Raw genomic sequence first — 18,627 nt, 5'->3', positions numbered from 1 at the left:
TTACAAAAGGTATCCTAATATATTTTTCTAGTAAAAATAAAATGGACCTAGTCTATTTATTTACATACCAAATGAAAACAAATAAATTACATATTTTACAAATGGAAGAACAAAGATAAATAATTGTTACAACCCATTGAAATAATTAAATACAAATCACAAATACAAACATTCAACATATTCACACAAGGTCATGGCTAGGTTATGAACACCAAAAATATCTATATCCACATATATATAAAATTCAAGAAGCAAAAAAAAAAAAATGGTTTCCTTTTTACAACCTACATTTTCGGCCAAGAATGACAAACCGAAAAAGTGGGTTTTTGTCCAAACAAACAAATCATCCATATGACATAATTTTTCAAGATATTTTAATGCATGTAAGAAAATAATCTTGAAAAACAAAAGGAGAACCATGATGAAAAATTTCGGTCATAGGGTTTAACCAAACCGGAACCCGAAAATTTCATATCCTATGAAGCATGTACTCATATAAGCGGCTCTGATACCATTGTTGGATTTTTCACATGTTTATCAAAGTTATTTTATCCATATAAAATAAAAACGCATCGGAAATAATTATTTAAAACATGTTACTTACAAGATATAAAGCCCATTTTATATGTAAAACCCAATCCCCGGATCCATATACGAACATGCATGCTATCAAAAATAAAACACAACCATAGGGTGTTTAGAATACTACCTTCCAAGGAGTAAAGGATATAAAGAAGATGATGCTTTTTGAACGGTTGCCTTCAAGTGTATAAGACCTCAAGCTTGTAAAACTCAAGCCTTCCAACAAACACCTCATGTTTAGCTAAGATTTCTACACTTATGAACTCACTAGAAAAAAACCCTTATGAAGACCAACTCTTGGCCGAAATTATCTAGGGAATTTTGAGAGTTCTTGCACTAGAAAATCACTTGAGAAAACCTCTAAGATGGCACCCATGTTGGCCGATTTTTAGAGAGCTTTTACAAGTCTTCACTTTTTTTTTGTCATACAAAATGCTTATTAAAAGCATGAGAGGGAATGCCACCCACATTGACCAATCTTGTGCCATCTTACACATGCAAATGCATGAAGGCTTATTGGACCAAAATGGTCTTGGAAAGACCACCCAATCACAAGTCCTCTAACCATGCAAAATGCATGTGATCTCATTGGACCAAAAGCAACTTGGGAAGAGTACATGTTGGGGGCGACCCACATGTTTATTTTTTTAAAAAATTCAATTTCTTTTATAAAATAATTTAAGTCTTCATTAATTTTATAACTTTTATAAAATTATAACATCACATGTTGTAAGACTTATACAACTTTTATTATGTTATTTAACCCATTAAATAACAAAATAAAATAGTCTCTCAAAAATAAATTATCCATATAATTTCACTACAAAAAAAAGTCCATTCAATGGCACACACTTCTAATGGCATTTAGCTTTTGTGCCACTAATTTTGGTTTTTGTGGCAGTTTGTGTATACCATATTTGCTTAGTACACAATTTTAGTGAAATTTAGTCCTTATGCCACTATTTCAAACTTTTAATGGCACTTTACATATGCCATTGAACTATTTCAAAATTTTAATGGCACTTTACATATGCGATTGAAATTCTCTATGATATTTAATGGTATTTTACATTATGCCACTATTTCCAAGTATTTCTAAAATCTACTATTTTATCCACCCTTTATAAAATTTATTAACTTTTTTCCCTATCCTAGTTTTCCCTCTTTACAACACAATTAGCATCTCCCTTCAAAATCACGTTTCACGAAAATCCTTATGAAAAATCTCCCTCCAAAATCAATTAATTCCCTCCAAAATCTCATTCACATTCAAGTTTCACGTAGAAGACATGGTATCTTTTTCTTTCTCTGTTTGTTGTATTCTTCACGGTATTGCTCCACCAAAATGTTTTTCTAACAACAGATATGTCACCCATGAAGCAAAACTCACAGCTAATCTGGCTGATTCAATGTTGGCTGAACCGGATGGCACGGCTAGGGTTAGGTTTGAGAACCGATTTTATTAACTAGCATCATATGCAATTGAAATTTCCTGTGTATCTTTCTTACGTATGTTTACAATCAGTTATTTCACTGGCATAAAAAAAAAAAAAAGAACGAAACCCTAGCCCTAGCCTGGGGCACAAAATTTGCGACTATAGATACGATTTTAGATAAGAGTTTGGTCTTGTTCGGCTGAAAAGTTAGTATGTTGTTGGCGATTTTTTATAAGAGTTTTCAGTGAAGGGTGTTCAGCTGAAAAATTATGTTTCTGTTGTTGCTATTTTGCCCGATTAACTGGATAAGGAAGTGTCTGAATCAGTCTTTCACACTTGTTATGCTCTTGTCTGAATACGATTTTTCTGACATCAATTTGGCAGATATTCAGTTGTAATTCTGTAAATTATGTTGATGTGCTTCTTGTTTCCATTCTAATTTTTGCTAAAGTTGTGTGAAATATTTGTTGTTCTAATTAAAAAAGCTTTGAATTTGTGATGTAACAAGCCAAATCAGATTAGAAATGTAGGTTAATATTGTTTTTAAGCCATAATATTTGTTTGTACTGTTTTGATGTGCAATATAATCTAGCTACACTTGGTTGTACGTGTTTGGTACAAAAATTAACTTGATTTAGCTAATCCCCTTTTTAAGTATCTAGGGCTTTGTGAAACTCATTGTCTATATATATAATTCGTCGGATTTCTAGGAGTTGTTGCTAAATTATTACTTTTAATACCTTCTATTGATATATATAATGCTTATGTTATCATTTGATTATGCTGGAGAATATGAAGATGTTAAGGGAAAACCTTAACATGCAAGTGCAAACTATAAGTTAGTCTAACATGAACAAGCCTTGCAATTTAAGATGGATTGGTTGTCCAGGTGAAAAGCCATGTGATGGCTCTGATGCTTGATGTCAGATTCATGATAATGTCTAACAAGCACACGTTTTGTTAATGTCCACCTGAATGGGTTGATTTGGGTTGGTCATACCTCACACGGGTCAAATAAAAGAAATTTAGATAAAAGAGGAACAAATCTTACTGGTTGAAAGTCGCTAAAAGTCTATTTCTTAGGCATATAGCCTCCCAATCTGTATTCATTGTAAGAACTTTGTTTTAGAGATGGACAGCAGGATTTGCAGGATCTGCAAAAAACGCTTATCGTTTGCTGGTGGGCAGCTTTGACTTTCATCTCTATGGTGGCATCCGTTGCTTATTATTTGTCCATTTGATGGCGGATACGGGTGGATGGGAGAAACATGAGAATGAAGGGCTGGCTGTGACATCTTTAGAGAATGAGGATCGCAGATGTGCTGGTCAGTTTGAAAAGCTTTAAGTAAGTTACAATGGTTATAGTTACATTAATATGGTCGTGTATTTTTGAAAAAAAAAATATGAAAGTATCGTGAGATGATATCGCGATATGTATTGTATGTAAAGGTTTTTATCCCCTGCTTTCAGAAGCTTTTGATTTGCTAAACATGAAACCGGTTGGGTTGGGTACGGGCCTACGGCTTTAACCATAATCTTGATAGGATTGGGGAGTCGGACTAGTCTTTTACAGATGGCTAGCTGAGACATGTTGAATGGTTGAGTATGAACAATATAATTCTGGTTGAGTGCTTTTACCATCTTATACAATTTTGGCGAGATATCCTTTAAAATATATAGTAGGCGGTTAAACTTGTAGATAAAATTTATCGACCTGACGAAATAACTTCATGACCAAAAAACAATAAACATGCTGTCAAGTTTCAAAAACTATTATTTCATTATACACTTCTTCCTCTGATTTTACTATTTATTAACATGAATTAGCTCTGGGTAGCTTTTATATTTTTACAAACGCGACAACTGATGAAGGTTGCACGGGTGCACTTTATGTTTATCATTTTTTCTGCTTCTTTTCTAACATCTAAACCTACAACATGCAGATGAAGGAAGCAGCAAACAAGAAGACTACCTAAAGACCAAATGCAGCTGCTTAGCAATATCATAGCACAATTAAAATGGAGTGGTCGTTAGCTCTTCATTTAAGTGATCTTTTTGTCATTTCATTGAGAAAGATTCATTAAATCTTTGTTCTTGTTATACACTCTGTTGGTAGCCTTGTTTGAATATATTTTTTTTAATGGGTCAAGCGGGTAAGATAAAAAAATAGATTAAGGCTTGGCAAACAGATCGTGTTGGGTGGGTTTTGCAAACGTCGTGCAGCCGAAGCCGCTGTTGCGGATGCGTCATGCCGCTGCTGCTGCGTGCGCCGTGCAGCCGAAGACGCTGTTGCATGCGTCGTGCAATCGGGTATTTTAGGCATCTGAACACGACCCGTTTGGTACCCCTTACCCTCATTGACTTTAAATGACGTTAATTTCAATTTTAAAATAAATATATGTTTCCCATTTAATTGATTTATAAAGAAACTTTTTTTTTTTGCATAAATTAATTTAGTTTCTCTCTAAATACGATTTAACTTTTAAATTTTTATGTAATACTCAAGATATTGAATAGAGTAAACTTTCAAAATGGTCTTTGATGGTTGGTTACTTTTGGCATTTTAGTTCAAAACTTTAAACTTTTTGAACCCGGGTCCCTGTGGTTTCAATTTTGTTGTCATTTTCATCCAAAATCAAATTTTGGTAAGATTTTTGAGTTAACATCCAGTTTTTTGTCTTTTTTCTCTCTTTAATGAAGGGCAAAAAGGTCTTTTAATGTTTTATTATAAAAAATTTTAAAAAATTGACCATTTTGCCCTTCATTAAAAGAGAGGAAAAAGACAAAAAAGCTGGATGTTAACTGAAAAATCTGACCAAATTTTGATTTTGGATGAAAATGGCAACAAAATTGAAACCATATGGACCTAGATTCAAAAGATTTGCGTTTTGGACTAAAGTGTTAAAAGTGACCAAACCACAAGGAATGATCGGGCTAGAACGGGTCGCGTTGATGGGTCATAATGGGTCCATTGTAAGTCATAACTATCCATAAGAAGTCATAATGGGCTATATACACCTGTATATGACTATTAGTCACTATTTTTTTATGAGAATTTACCACAATTAACTATGATATGACTATTACTCACAATTGAATGTGGTTGATAAGTTTGAGTTAATTGGTCTTAACCGGTCACCATTGACTCTAATTCACCACCAATGACCCTAGTTGATGACCATTAATCATAATCGACCACCATAAATCCTAACCAACCATAATGGGCCATCCATAACCTGTATTTACCTTTAATGGCGATAACCTGTATCAACCGCCCAAATTCACTATCATTGGCACTAATCCAGTTTTTTTTTTTTCTCTTTTTTCTCCCTTTAATGAAGGGCAAAAAGGTTTTTAACGTTTTATTATAAAAAATATAAAAAAAAATTGACCATTTTGCCCTTCACTAAAAGGGAGGAAAAAGACAAAAAAGCTGGATGTTAACTGAAAAATCTGACCAAATTTTGATTTTGAATGAAAATGGCAACAAAATTGAAACCATGTGGACCTAGATTCAAAAGGTTTGCGTTTTGTACTAAAGTGACCAAACCACAAGGAATGATCGGGCTAGAACGGGTCACGTTGATGAGTCGTAATGGGTCCATTGTAAGTCATAACGATCCATAAGAAGTCATAACGGGCTATATACACCCGTATATGACTACTACTCTATTAGTCGCTATTTTTTATGAGAATTTACCACAATTAACTATCATATGACTATTAGTCACTATTTTTTATGATAATTTAACATAATTAATTATCATTTGAACCACAATTGATTTGTGGTTGATAAGTTTGACTTAATTGGCCTTAACTGATCACCATTGACTCTAATTCACCACCAATGACCCTAGTTGATGACCATTAATCATAATCGACCACCATAAATCCTAACCAACCATAATGGGCCATCCATAACCTGTATTTACCTTTAATGGCGATAACCTGTATCAACCGCCCAAATTCACAATCATTGGCACTAATCCAGTTTTTTTTCTCTTTTTTCTCCCTTTAATGAAGGGCAAAAAGGTTTTTTAACGTTTTATTATAAAAAATATAAAAAAATTGACCATTTTGCCCTTCACTAAAAGGGAGGAAAAAGACAAAAAAGCTGGATGTTAACTGAAAAATCTGACCAAATTTTGATTTTGAATGAAAATGGCAACAAAATTGAAACCATGTGGACCTAGATTCAAAAGGTTTACGTTTTGTACTAAAGTGACCAAACCATAAGGAATGATCGGGCTAGAACGGGTCACGTTGATGAGTCGTAATGGGTCCATTGTAAGTCATAACGATCCATAAGAAGTCATAACGGGCTATATACACCCGTATATGACTATTACTCTATTAGTCGCTATTTTTGATGAGAATTTACCACAATTAACTATCATATGACTATTAGTCACTATTTTTTATGATAATTTAACATAATTAATTATCATTTGAACCACAATTGATTTGTGGTTGATAAGTTTGACTTAATTGGCCTTAACTGATCACCATTGACTCTAATTCACCACCAATGACCCTAGTTGATGACCATTAATCATAATCGACCACCATAAATCCTAACCAACCATAATGGGCCATCGATAACCTGTATTTACCTTTAATGGCGATAACCTGTATCAACCGCCCAAATTCACAATCATTGGCACTAATCCAGTTTTTTTTTTCTCTTTTTTCTCCCTTTAATGAAGGGCAAAAAGGTTTTTTAACGTTTTATTATAAAAAATATAAAAAATTGACCATTTTGCCCTTCACTAAAAGGGAGGAAAAAGACAAAAAAGCTGGATGTTAACTGAAAAATCTGACCAAATTTTGATTTTGAATGAAAATGGCAACAAAATTGAAACCATATGGACCTAGATTCAAAAGGTTTGCGTTTTGTACTAAAGTGACCAAACCACAAGGAATGATCGGGCTAGAACGGGTCACGTTGATGAGTCGTAATGGGTCCATTGTAAGTCATAACGATCCATAAGAAGTCATAACGGGCTATATACACCCGTATATGACTATTACTCTATTAGTCGCTATTTTTATGAGAATTTACCACAATTAACTATCATATGACTATTAGTCACTATTTTTTATGATAATTTAACATAATTAACTATCATTTGAACCACAATTGATTGTGGTTGATAAGTTTGACTTAATTGGCCTTAACTGATCACCATTGACTCTAATTCACCACCAATGACCGTAGTTGATGACCATTAATCATAATCGACCACCATAAATCCTAACAAACCATAATGGGCCATTCATAACCTGTATTTACCTTTAATGGCGATAATTGAATGTCAACCGCCCAAATTCACCATATCATTGGCACTAATCGACCACCATAACCAAATACAACAATCAATGGTCTCGAATTATCATTAATTGTAGCTCACAATCAGTGACCTAATCAAATATGATTGATCGTAATCAACCAACAAGGTGCCTAAAGGACCATCAATGAGATAATTTTAGTTTTAAAATAAATATATGTTTCCCGTTTAATTTATTTATAATTTTTTTGCATAAATTATTTTAGTTTCCCTCTAAATATGATTTAACTTTTAAATTTTTATGTAACACTCAAGACATTAAATAACACAATAACGAATGTATATAATTAAAATTTGAAATTAAGATTAATATTTTGATAAATGGAAGTATGGAATTTGTAAATATAATTTATTTAAATCTCTAAAATTTAACTTTTTAATTGGGCTCCTGATTCTTAAAACAGTTCCCCTCTTCCTCAATAGATCAAACTGCAATATGTATTGTTAACTCCGGTGATTAAAGGGAAGACCGAATTGGACGACTTGTTCAATCACTGGAGGGATTCAATCGCTGGTAATTGAAGGGATACCTAGGACGACCATAATGGTTACGATTGGTTTAATCGCAACTATAACCGCCTTCAATCCTAGGTCAGTAAATGGTAAAAAGCAAACGGTTATGTTCAATTGATCATTAGTGTGTGATTGTGTGTACATGTGCAACGATCTATATGTGTTTGTGTTTTTTTTTTCTAGTTTGAATTATATATCATTGATTCTTCTGCTCTATTATTTGATTAAAGATCACATGTGCATACTATTCACGTTATAATTAAAACCCAATCTGTGGCCTTTCAATTTTCTTAGTTGTTCTAGCTTGATTAGCAAGTATCTGTGACGAATATTAGATTACTTCAGTTATGAAACCATACTAGTTCTGAAACCATACTAGTTCTGAAACTATACTGATCAGTGCCTACATGTGTATGTGCGTTTACGGTTCTTTATATGTCTATATATGTTTAAATTTGACAGAAAGAAGGTTTCAAGGTGCTTTTGTACAATTAGTGAACCAAATTAAATTAAATAGCATCACTAGTTGTTTGTTGTGACACCTGTGTCACCACGAGCACCAAACAAATGCCAAGTCAATGAAATATTGTGTTTTATACTTGGGATTTGTATAAATATGTGTATCTTTTGCACATATCAATTCTCGTTCAATTCCGAGCTTTAAATCGCTTTCTGGAAAGTTATACGCGCACTGATGCGTAAACGTAATCAGTTTAACGCGACAAACACTCCGGAATAGTGAAATAGGCTTAACATACCTTAAATAACCTTTACATAACTTAGAAATAAGTTTCGGAAGGTTTGGTATGGCAAAAACAAGTTTATTCGATCGCAGGGAATATTTGCGTCAAACTGCGAAACTATACCGATTCGTAAGGTATCGTACAGTCCGGAACTTGATCATAAGTTAAACATACCATATATAACCTAAACATGGCTTAGAAATAAGCTTTGATAGGTTCGGTGTGCGAAGGCATGCTTATATGATCTTACAGGGACTAAAAGTGTCAAAAACGGTGTAAGTTTGCATTTTCGCGCATATCTTACGTTCTGGACACATCTGGACATCCAAAATTTTTGTACACGCTAAAATATTTTTATTTTAGTGATCGGCATGCAAAAATCCTATTCGTCGCTTAATTTGGTTCGTTTTCGCGTCCGTTTGAGTTTCGTCGTAATTTAACGAACAACGCGACCGTACGACCAAACGAGCCGACATCCGAGAGTGTTCCAAGCATATTTTGAGTCCTCTAAACTTTATTGACCTTGTAGAGCCTTGAAAATGGCTTAACGGGGGTCAAAAAGGCCTAAAATGGACTCGAATGCATGCAGGGACCTAATGTGCCAAATTTGAAACTTTGCTGATCTGGGAGGGCCAGGCGGGGCGCGTAAGGTTGCCCCTATACCTAACGCGGGCCGCGTGAGTTGCCCAGCGACCAGAAAACTCATTTTCAGCAACTGTTTGCAAATTCAGGGGCTGTTTTGGTAAATTCTTGGTGTGTTGAGCAAGTTTAAGTGTCCTCCAAGGCTTTGTACCTGCTTGTGACAATTGTAGGGCCTTGATCATTGCTTGGAGGTTACACAAACACTTGTTATGATCTTGTTCTTCATGCTTTACTATAAATAGCAACCCAAACCTCCTCATTCTTTGCTCATTCCTCTCTTCTCTTCTCTACATCTGACTTGGGAGCTCTCTCAAGCATTTGGGACTTTGTCTTCTTTGTAGAAAAGATAGCAAGGACCCATTGTAAGCATTCTTTCATTCTTTTATTGCTTACTAGTTTAAAAAGTCAAACAGTGTTTGACTTTCAGTTTGACCAAGTCAATGGTCAACGCAAAGTTCGGTTGAACTTTGCAACGTGATTGTAATCACGATAGTTATAATCCTTTGTGATTATAACCGCTGATTACCACGTTAACTAGAAGTAGTGTCGAGTCAAAGTTTCGGTCAAAATGCATTTTAGCACGCATTTTGCAACGGAACTACTTTAGGGTATCAAAACACTTTGTTTTGATACCAAATCAGTAGGTTAAACATGTTTTGACATGTTTAACTCGACACTATTAGTTTAGTGCTTGTTTAGGGTCGCAAGGTAAGCGGTCTAAACAACCGCTTAGCCTTTCGAACCCGACCCGTTTGGTCGATCTTTAGGATCCGACCAAGCTTAGTTAGTGATCATAGTTGCATAGGGAATAACCACTGAGGTTATACCTTATGATCACATAGGATTGGTTAGTCGTATGCTAGTTAGCTTGTATGCCCATAGGAAATGACCAAAATGCCCTTTTGAAGCTAAAATCCGTATTTTGACTATGTGAACATATTTTTGACATATAATCTGATTTAGTAACATGTTTAGGGATAATTGGGCATGTAAGACTTGACATAGCACATAGTTAACCATCCGAACATAGTTTTACGCAAACGACGCATTATAGTGGCTTATACTACCATAATGGGTCGAAACGGGTCAAAAGCACTTAGGTAGACTTCCGAATCAGAATGCTAGCTCTATTAAATCATACCATATGAGTTGCAATACTCATTTGATTTATAGAACTTCATTCTATCCTATCTCCCGATTTAGGATCCGGTTGTTTAACATAGTGATCCATGCTAGGTGCCACTTGATTTCCCGAGCTTTGTTAGGACACTTAATCAAGGATACTCGCAATCTCAAGTGAGTACACAGTCCCCTCTTTTATTCTTTTCAATTGTTTTGGGGTGAAACATATATGCCTATCTGTTATTTTCCTGATTTTAAACTATATGATTACACATGGTTAGTACATATACTTTTGATAAATTAAACGATTTCCCATGGTTTAAACACTGATTTTCCAAAACTTATAAAACTAATTGTTGGATTGTACCCATTTTTATACATTCACCCAGCCGATTGGTAGTATGATATAGCGCTATAGGACTAGACACCCCATTCCTGTTGTATGGAATGTCAGAAACCAAGTTTTAACCAGATAGAAATTGCCTTCGTGGTATTTCTATAGTCTCTAAAGTGTAGTTTGATACACTAAGGCTTGATTGAATACCAAATCACACTCTTTTTGTATATGTTGATATACTACAAAAGTACAGTTTGATGTACTCTCAAATGTGATCTACCAAAGTATATTTTGATATACTATGTACAAAATCCAACATGTGTTTTAACACACTACTTTGTTATTTACCAAAGCATAGTTTGATATGCTACTGTTTACCAAAGTATAGTTGATATACTACCAACTTCGTTATTTTAAACTAAAGTATATTTTGATATAGTATCCAAAGCATAGTTTGATATGCTACTATTTACCAAAGTATATTTTGATATACTACCGACTTTGTTATTTCATAAACCAAAGTATAATTAGATATACTACTAAGGCATAGTTGATATGCTATTTTTAAACTAAAGCATAGTTGATATGCTTATTTCAAAACCAAAGTATAATTTGATATACTACCAATACTTTTATCCTTAAACTAAAGTATACTTGAGATATACTACCAAATCTATTGTTTTAAATTACTAAAGTATATTTTGATATACTACCTATTAACTATTTCAAATCTAAAGTATACTTTGTTATACTATTTATACAAACTTTCCAAAACCAAAGTACATTTTTGTTTATACTATAAACCTTTTTCCAAAACGACACGTTTTTAGAAACAAAACTTTTACATTAGATTCATGGCTATTTTGAAAACATAAAACCTTTTCTCACATTATCCAAAGCCATGAATCTAATACACAAAATCCTATGTTACTCACAGGCATTTTTATGCTGACGTACCTATTTTCATATATGTTTCAGGTACTGCTATGTGATGATTGTTGATGCATGCTACACATAGGATGGACTTGTGCCTTAGCGACTTTAAAACTGAGAAACAATTTATTTGTATTTATCAGAATTGTACCAAAACATTGAGTTCAATAATTCAATAAAACAAAACTATTTGATCCATGGTTATGAAACAATGATTCTGTTACAACACTCCCCAACGTTTCCGCCACGTTTTGTTGTTTTACGTGGTCGGGGTGTGACAGAAAAGTTGGTATCAGAGCCAATGGTTATAGGGAATTAGGTTATTAGTAATGCTTTGACCTAGACTATAACCTTCCTAGGAGCCTAACACAAGTTATCTTGTGTTTAGTCTTAAAACAATACACTTCACCTATCCTTAGGTGATTAACAAAAACAAAACACAATTCATTCTCTCGAGTCAAAATCTTTCAAAAACATCACAAGAAGTCATCTATCCTTAGATGATTTGTTTTTAGGCTTTTAAGCCTTTGGTCTTTTCAAAATCTCGTCAAAGTTTGGGTCTAAATAATGTGAACACGTGCAAACAGGAAGGGTGAATGCCTGTACCCTGAGTTTTCTGTCTAAGGCTAGAGTGTTCGTACAAATCCGCAGTATCGGACCAGTCACTCTTACCTGGGAACTCTTGGGGTGAGTGTTCACTTATAGGCGAGCATGTCTTCAGTGATACATTATATTGACCCATTTACTTTGATTTGTCACAGTGGTTTGTTTGTTTTAAGTAACGAACAAATGGTCACTAAAGCATGATATCATCAGCTTTGAAATTGATATGAATGTTTTGTTTTTATGCGTACAACTAGTTTAGTTTAGTAATAGATTTTTAACAATCTTGAAAATCTTCTTATATATTGTAATAATTTGCAATTTAGAAGATGAATCCTGATTATATGATTAATACTTACAAAGTTTGTTATGTTTCATTATGAATAGTAATGGACAGATCATGGATGTACCTTGCACCAAGATCAAGTCAAACTTTTGTTAATGGGGTGCAGACCTTCTTAAATTTTGCATTTGAGAGAGCATGTGTGAATGGGACGTTGATAAAGTGTCCATGTACAAGTTGTCTAAACATGAAATATAAGAGTAGACAAACTGTTCATCACCTTATATGTTCAGGGTTCCGACCTGAATACTGGAAATGGGTATATCATGGAGAAGGCACAACGGTTGCATCAACAACCACAACCTATGACGAGGAAGAGGAGATATTACGCCATGAAATGCATGAAATGTTGGATGATATATTTGAAACAGAAGGTGGAATTGGAGTCGAGATGCATGAGACTGCTTCAAATAATAGTGAAGAGACGAATACCAGAAGAAGCGAATTTGATGACCTTGTCAAGGAAGCTGAAGAAAAGGTGTACCAGAATTGCAAATACAACAAGTTATCTTGTGTTGTGCGTTTGTACCAATTAAAATATCTCAATGGATGGAGTAGCAAATCTTTCACTATGTTGTTAGAGTTTCTGAAGGATTTGTTACCTAAAGGAAATTTGTTACCTAAAACAACGCATCAAGTGAAGAAAATTATGGCAAGCTTGGGATTAAGATATGAAAAAATCCATACATGTCGTAATGGTTGCATGTTGTTCTGGGATGATAAAGAGAAAGATGAAGTTTGTTCTTTTTATGGATCTTCTAGATGGAAAGTTCATGAAGCTAGTCCAGAAGATGAAGAGAGTCCTCCCAAGAAGAAGGCTTGTAAAATATTAAGATGGTTTCCTTTAAAACCTAGACTTCAAAGATTGTTTATGTCATCAAAGACGTCTAATCTTATGAACTGGCATCATATTGACCGTGTGAAAGATGGCAAATTGCGGCATCCAGCAGATGCGTTAGTTTGGAAAGATTTTGATGAAAAGTTTTCCGAATTTGCTAGTGATCCCCGTAATGTTCGTCTAGCTCTTGCAAGTGATGGCTTCAACCCATTTAGGTCAATGAATTCGTCACATAGTACTTGGCCAGTTTTTCTTATTCCTTACAATTTGCCACCATGGTTGGTTATGAAGCAACCAAATTTTATTCTTTCTTTAATCATCCCAGGTCCCAATGGTCCAGGAAACAAGATAGATGTGTATATGCAACCTTTGATAAAAGAATTGAAGGAGTTATGGGAAGATGGAGTTTCTACATTTGATGCCTCAACGAAACAATACTTCCAGTTGAAGGCATCTATTATTTCTACCATATCTGACTTTCCAGGCTATGCCAATCTGTCCGGGTGGAGCACTAAAGGAGCACTTGCATGTCCTGTATGTAGTTTTGATACCGATTCCAATTGGCTTAGTCACGGACGAAAGTACTGTTACATGTGTCATCGAAGGTGGTTTCCATCTGACCATCGTTGGCGTTCAGATACTATATCCTTTGTTGGACACCATGAATTTAGAGTTGCTCCTGTTCCTTCTTCTGGAGAGGAGGTTCTACAACAACTAGATAACACTGAATTTCTTGTCGACAAGGATGTCCCTGGTCCATGGAAAAAGAAAAGTATTTTTTTTTATGTTGCCATATTGGGAGCATTTGTTGTTGCGTCACAATCTTGATGTTATGCACATTGAAAAGAATGTTTGTGACAACATAGTGGGGACTTTATTGGGACAAGAAGGAAAGTCAAAAGATAACTATAAAACAAGACTTGACTTGCAACAAATGGGTATAAGAAAGGAACTGCATCCAAAGAAGCGGCCTAGAAGTAATATCACCTTCATGCCAAAAGCTTGCTATCAAATGACTCGGGGTGAAAAGACTGAATTTTTAAAAACCCTTAAGTCAATTAAACCTCCCGATGAATTTTCATCTAATATCTCTCGATGTGTACAGTTAAATGAGTGCAAACTAATTGGGATGAAGAGTTATGATTGTCACTTGTTGATGCAAGAATTTTTTCCTATTGCATTACGTGGAACTTTACCAGACCATGTAAGCTCGGCTATAATTGAATTATGCAATTTTTTTAAGATCATTTGCTACAAGGATTTATTTGAAGTCGATCTGCATTTTATTGAGTCTAAAGTTGCTGTCACTTTATGCAAACTAGAGAAGATATTTCCTCCTTCATTCTTTACTGTAATGGTGCACTTGGTGATCCATTTAACAACAGAAGTTAAGCTTGGAGGTCCTGTTGCATTTCGGTGGATGTACCCTATTGAAAGGTAAATACCATTTCTATATATCTTATTCATTATTTGCTACATTTTTTAGTTTTCAAATGATCAGTGACTTGTAATTATGACATGAACAGGGACCTTTTGAAACTTAAGTCATACGTTCATAATAGAGCTCATCCTGAAGGATCAATTGCTGAAGGTTATTTAGCTGAGGAAAGTATAACATTTTGCTCTAGGTATCTATCAAAAGTAGAAACCGTCTTCACTAGAGCAATTAGGAATGATGATGAGGGTCACCAAAATCACACTGAAGAATCCAACAATCTTTGTCCCGGTCGTGCCATAGGTCATAAATTGCATTCGGGCGTATCTATTCGCAAAAGAAGGAGATCTTCAAATTCAAACATTGATGAGAAGTCTCTCACTCAAGCACATCGTTATGTATTATTCAATGTTGAGTTAGTTACACCTTTTCGAGAGTAATAATCCATGCTTGTTATTTGATACTCTTCCTATTCATTCATTTATCACAAAAAATTGATAATGTGATTTTTCTTAGGGATCACAAACTCATAATCAAGGGACAAAACCGTTCTCGTCGGATGCCAGATTATGAAATGAACAAGATTCACTGCCAACAGTTTGCTGGTTGGTTCAAGAAAAGGGTATTTCGAAATGAATATTAAATATGTTATAATTTGTTATTTGGGATATATCTTTGTGTAATGACTATTAACAACCATGTTGTAGGTTGCACGTATAGAAGAGCAAGGGGATGATGTAACGGAAGAGATAAAATGGCTTGCTCGTGGTCCACTTAAAAGTGTGAAACGATACTCTGGTTACCTTGTTAAGGGTTATCGTTTTCACACAAGAAAACGAGAGAAATCACTAAGAACCCAAAATAGTGGTGTCGTTGTTACTGTAGAAGGTGCAAGTTACGCTAGTAGTCGAGATAGAAGGCCTGTTCATGGTGTGACTAACTACTTTGGTAAATTGAATGACATTATTGAGTTAAACTACTCAGGTCAAATCCGAGTAGTTTTATTCAAATGTGATTGGGTTGACATCAATAGGGGCTGCAAGATAGATAATGGTTTAACATTGGTTAATTTCTCATACAAGGCACATACATGGGCTAATTTAACGGATGATCCATTTATATTGGCAGCACAAGTTGATAAGGTGTTCTATATAACAGATCCCAAGCACAAAGATTGGGAGGTCGTGAGACATGTAAAAGTAAGAGATGTATTTGACATGGGAAGTGTTGATGATCAAGTTGGTCCTTATTCGAATGATTGCACATTTGATGTGCCTAACTTGCATAGGATTGGGGATGATGGTGAAGATGGCATAGACATTACGCCCGATATGGAATGTGAAGTAGATGTTGAAGAAAACGATGATGAGGGCTCGGGTTAAAATTGGACATATTTTAGCATGGGTATTGTAAAGTGCAGGTACGGTCTCATGCGCAAATAAAATTGTCTACTGTGTTTTTTTCTAGTAGTTGGTATAGTATTTTTAGCCCAATTATATATATGTTTGACTTTAATTTGTATTGACTTTGTCTGCTTTGCTGTTGGTTGGTGATGTGGGTCAAGAATTGAGATATTAGAGGTTGTGCCAGTTCCGTTGATTTGTGATATGGGTCAACATTTATCCCTAGCTAAGAAAGACTTGCTTTAAGGTTATTTGGATCAAAGATAAACGACCTAAACATGCAGCAATAGAGCAATCTCGAAGACATACAGTCACTTAGCATCTGGTGGTTTTGGCTTAGTGTTGTACCTGCAGCGATAGCTACATCAAGACTGCCCAGTTTGGCATCTTTTTTTAGACTATTTTTTTATGTAAACTTTTCATATGTTCAACGCTACATTTATATATCAACTACTTTATGTATACTACATGTTCAAGTACTTAATACATTGTCTCTGATGTTAGATATCCTTTAATCGCATAATTCGTTTAAGAAGAATACCCGCAGCGAAGTGCAGGTTTGCCACTGACTGTAATTAAAACTATATTTCCTTTTTTAGTCTGAACCGCATAAATACGACGCTGCTGCATGCGCCCCGCAGCCGACGCTTCTTCTGCACACAGCCGACGCCGCTGCTGCTTGCCGCCGCGCAGCCGACGACGTTGCAGCGTGGGCCGCGCAGCGGTGCGTATATATCTTAATAATCACGATACATTGGCATGACGGGTCCATTATAAGTAATAACGGTTCATAAAAAGTTGTAATGGGCCATATACACCCGTACATAGCTATGAGTCACCGTGTTTGATATATAATTTATGAGCATTGATTTTACTTCACCAAGCTATGAGTCACCGTGTTTGATTATAAGGCCTTAATTGGTCAGCATTGACTATAATCCACCATCAACGACCTGAATCGACCAACAATAGACCTAAAGCACCATCAATAATGAGGACATGGGTTAAAATGGGACATATTTTAGCGTGGGTATTATAAAGTGCAGGTACGGCCTTATAATGTTATTGCAGTTCAGCAATTGTATCACGCGATTCACAAGATGGGTCAAAATTTGAGGATTTTCATGATATATTTTTCTTAAAAGATAGCTGCTGATAAAAGGCTAAAACAATAGTGCAGCCAAATTTGGTTCACTTGCTTTTTTCCTTTTTGAGTGTATTGTAGTAGATTGTTGCTGATAAAAGTCACTGTTTATCAAATATTGGTAGTACCCTAAATTGTTTAAAATAAATGATCTTATTCTTTCAATTAATCATCTATACTGCATTAGCAATACACGAAACTGATTTAAAATAAGGACAAAAGTATTGGTAGGTTTACCCCCACGTGACCCGACTAACCCGACCCGTTTCACTTGTAGATAGAATTTATCGATTTGACGAAAAAACTTCATGACCAAAAAACAATAAACATGCTGTCAAGTTTCAAAAACTATTATTTCATTATACACTTCTGCCTCTGATTTTACTATTTATTAACATGACTTAGCTCTGGGTCGCTTTTATATTTTTACAAACGCGAGCCGAGCCGAGCAGGTTTACCACCGACTGTAGTTAAAATTATATTTCTTTTTTAGTCTGAACCACATAAATACGACGCTGCTGTGTGCGTCGCGCAGCCGATGACGATGTTGCGTGCGCCGCGCAGCCGACGCTGCAGCCGCTTCTGCGCGCAGCCGACGCCAAACAACATAAATATGACTATGCTGTGTGCGTCGGGTAGCCGACGACGCTGCCGCGTGTGCCGCGCAGCCGACGCCGCTGCCGCTTGCGTCGTGCAGCGATGCGTATATATCTTCACAATTATGATACATGGACATGACGGGTCCATTATAAGTAATAACGGTCCATTAAAGTTGCAATGGGTCATATACAACCGTATATAGCTCTGAGTCACCGTGTTTGATAATAATTTACGAGCATTGATTTTACTTCACCAAGTTTTGCTTAATCGGCCTTAATTGGTCAGCATTGACTATAATCCACCATCAACGACCTGAATCGACCAGCACCGGACCTAAAGCACCATCAATGATGAGGACTCGGGTTAAAATGGGACATATTTTAGCGTGGGTATTATAAAGTGCAGGTACTGTCTGATGCGCAAACAAAATTTTTTCTATTAACGACTTGAATCGACGAGCACTGGACCTATAGCACCATCAATGACCTTAATCCCCCATTGCCTTGAAAATTGATAACTAAGCCAACTACCATAAATTTACCATGCATAAATTGACCCTAATCGACAACCATTGATCATAATTGATAATCAACTACAATAATGGA

At 35.3% G+C, this 18,627-nt stretch overlaps 1 protein-coding gene and 1 long non-coding RNA gene across 2 annotated transcripts; both read left to right on the top strand.

Moving 5' to 3' along the window:
- Positions 1 to 1,722: 1,722 nt before the first annotated feature.
- Positions 1,723 to 4,413, top strand: LOC110936631. Its single transcript, XR_002590167.2, has 3 exons — positions 1,723 to 1,874; positions 3,148 to 3,363; positions 3,962 to 4,413. It is a non-coding gene; the product is annotated as an uncharacterized LOC110936631 (long non-coding RNA).
- An 8,235-nt stretch (positions 4,414 to 12,648) lies between these two features.
- On the top strand, positions 12,649 to 14,268 carry LOC110933514. Its single transcript, XM_022176732.1, has one exon. The coding sequence runs from the start codon at positions 12,649 to 12,651 to the stop codon at positions 14,266 to 14,268; it is 1,620 nt and encodes a 539-aa protein (XP_022032424.1).
- The last annotated feature ends 4,359 nt before the right edge of the window (positions 14,269 to 18,627 follow it).

This window comes from Helianthus annuus, chromosome 4 (assembly GCF_002127325.2).
Source record: "Helianthus annuus cultivar XRQ/B chromosome 4, HanXRQr2.0-SUNRISE, whole genome shotgun sequence".
In the NCBI taxonomy this organism is placed as follows: Eukaryota; Viridiplantae; Streptophyta; class Magnoliopsida; order Asterales; family Asteraceae; genus Helianthus; species Helianthus annuus.
This window is presented reverse-complemented; position numbering and strand designations above follow the sequence as displayed.

Excerpts from the sequence above, each read along its gene's own strand:
- LOC110933514 (XM_022176732.1), top strand. The coding sequence starts at position 12,649 with ATGGACAGATCATGGATGTACCTTGCACCAAGATCAAGTCAAACTTTT.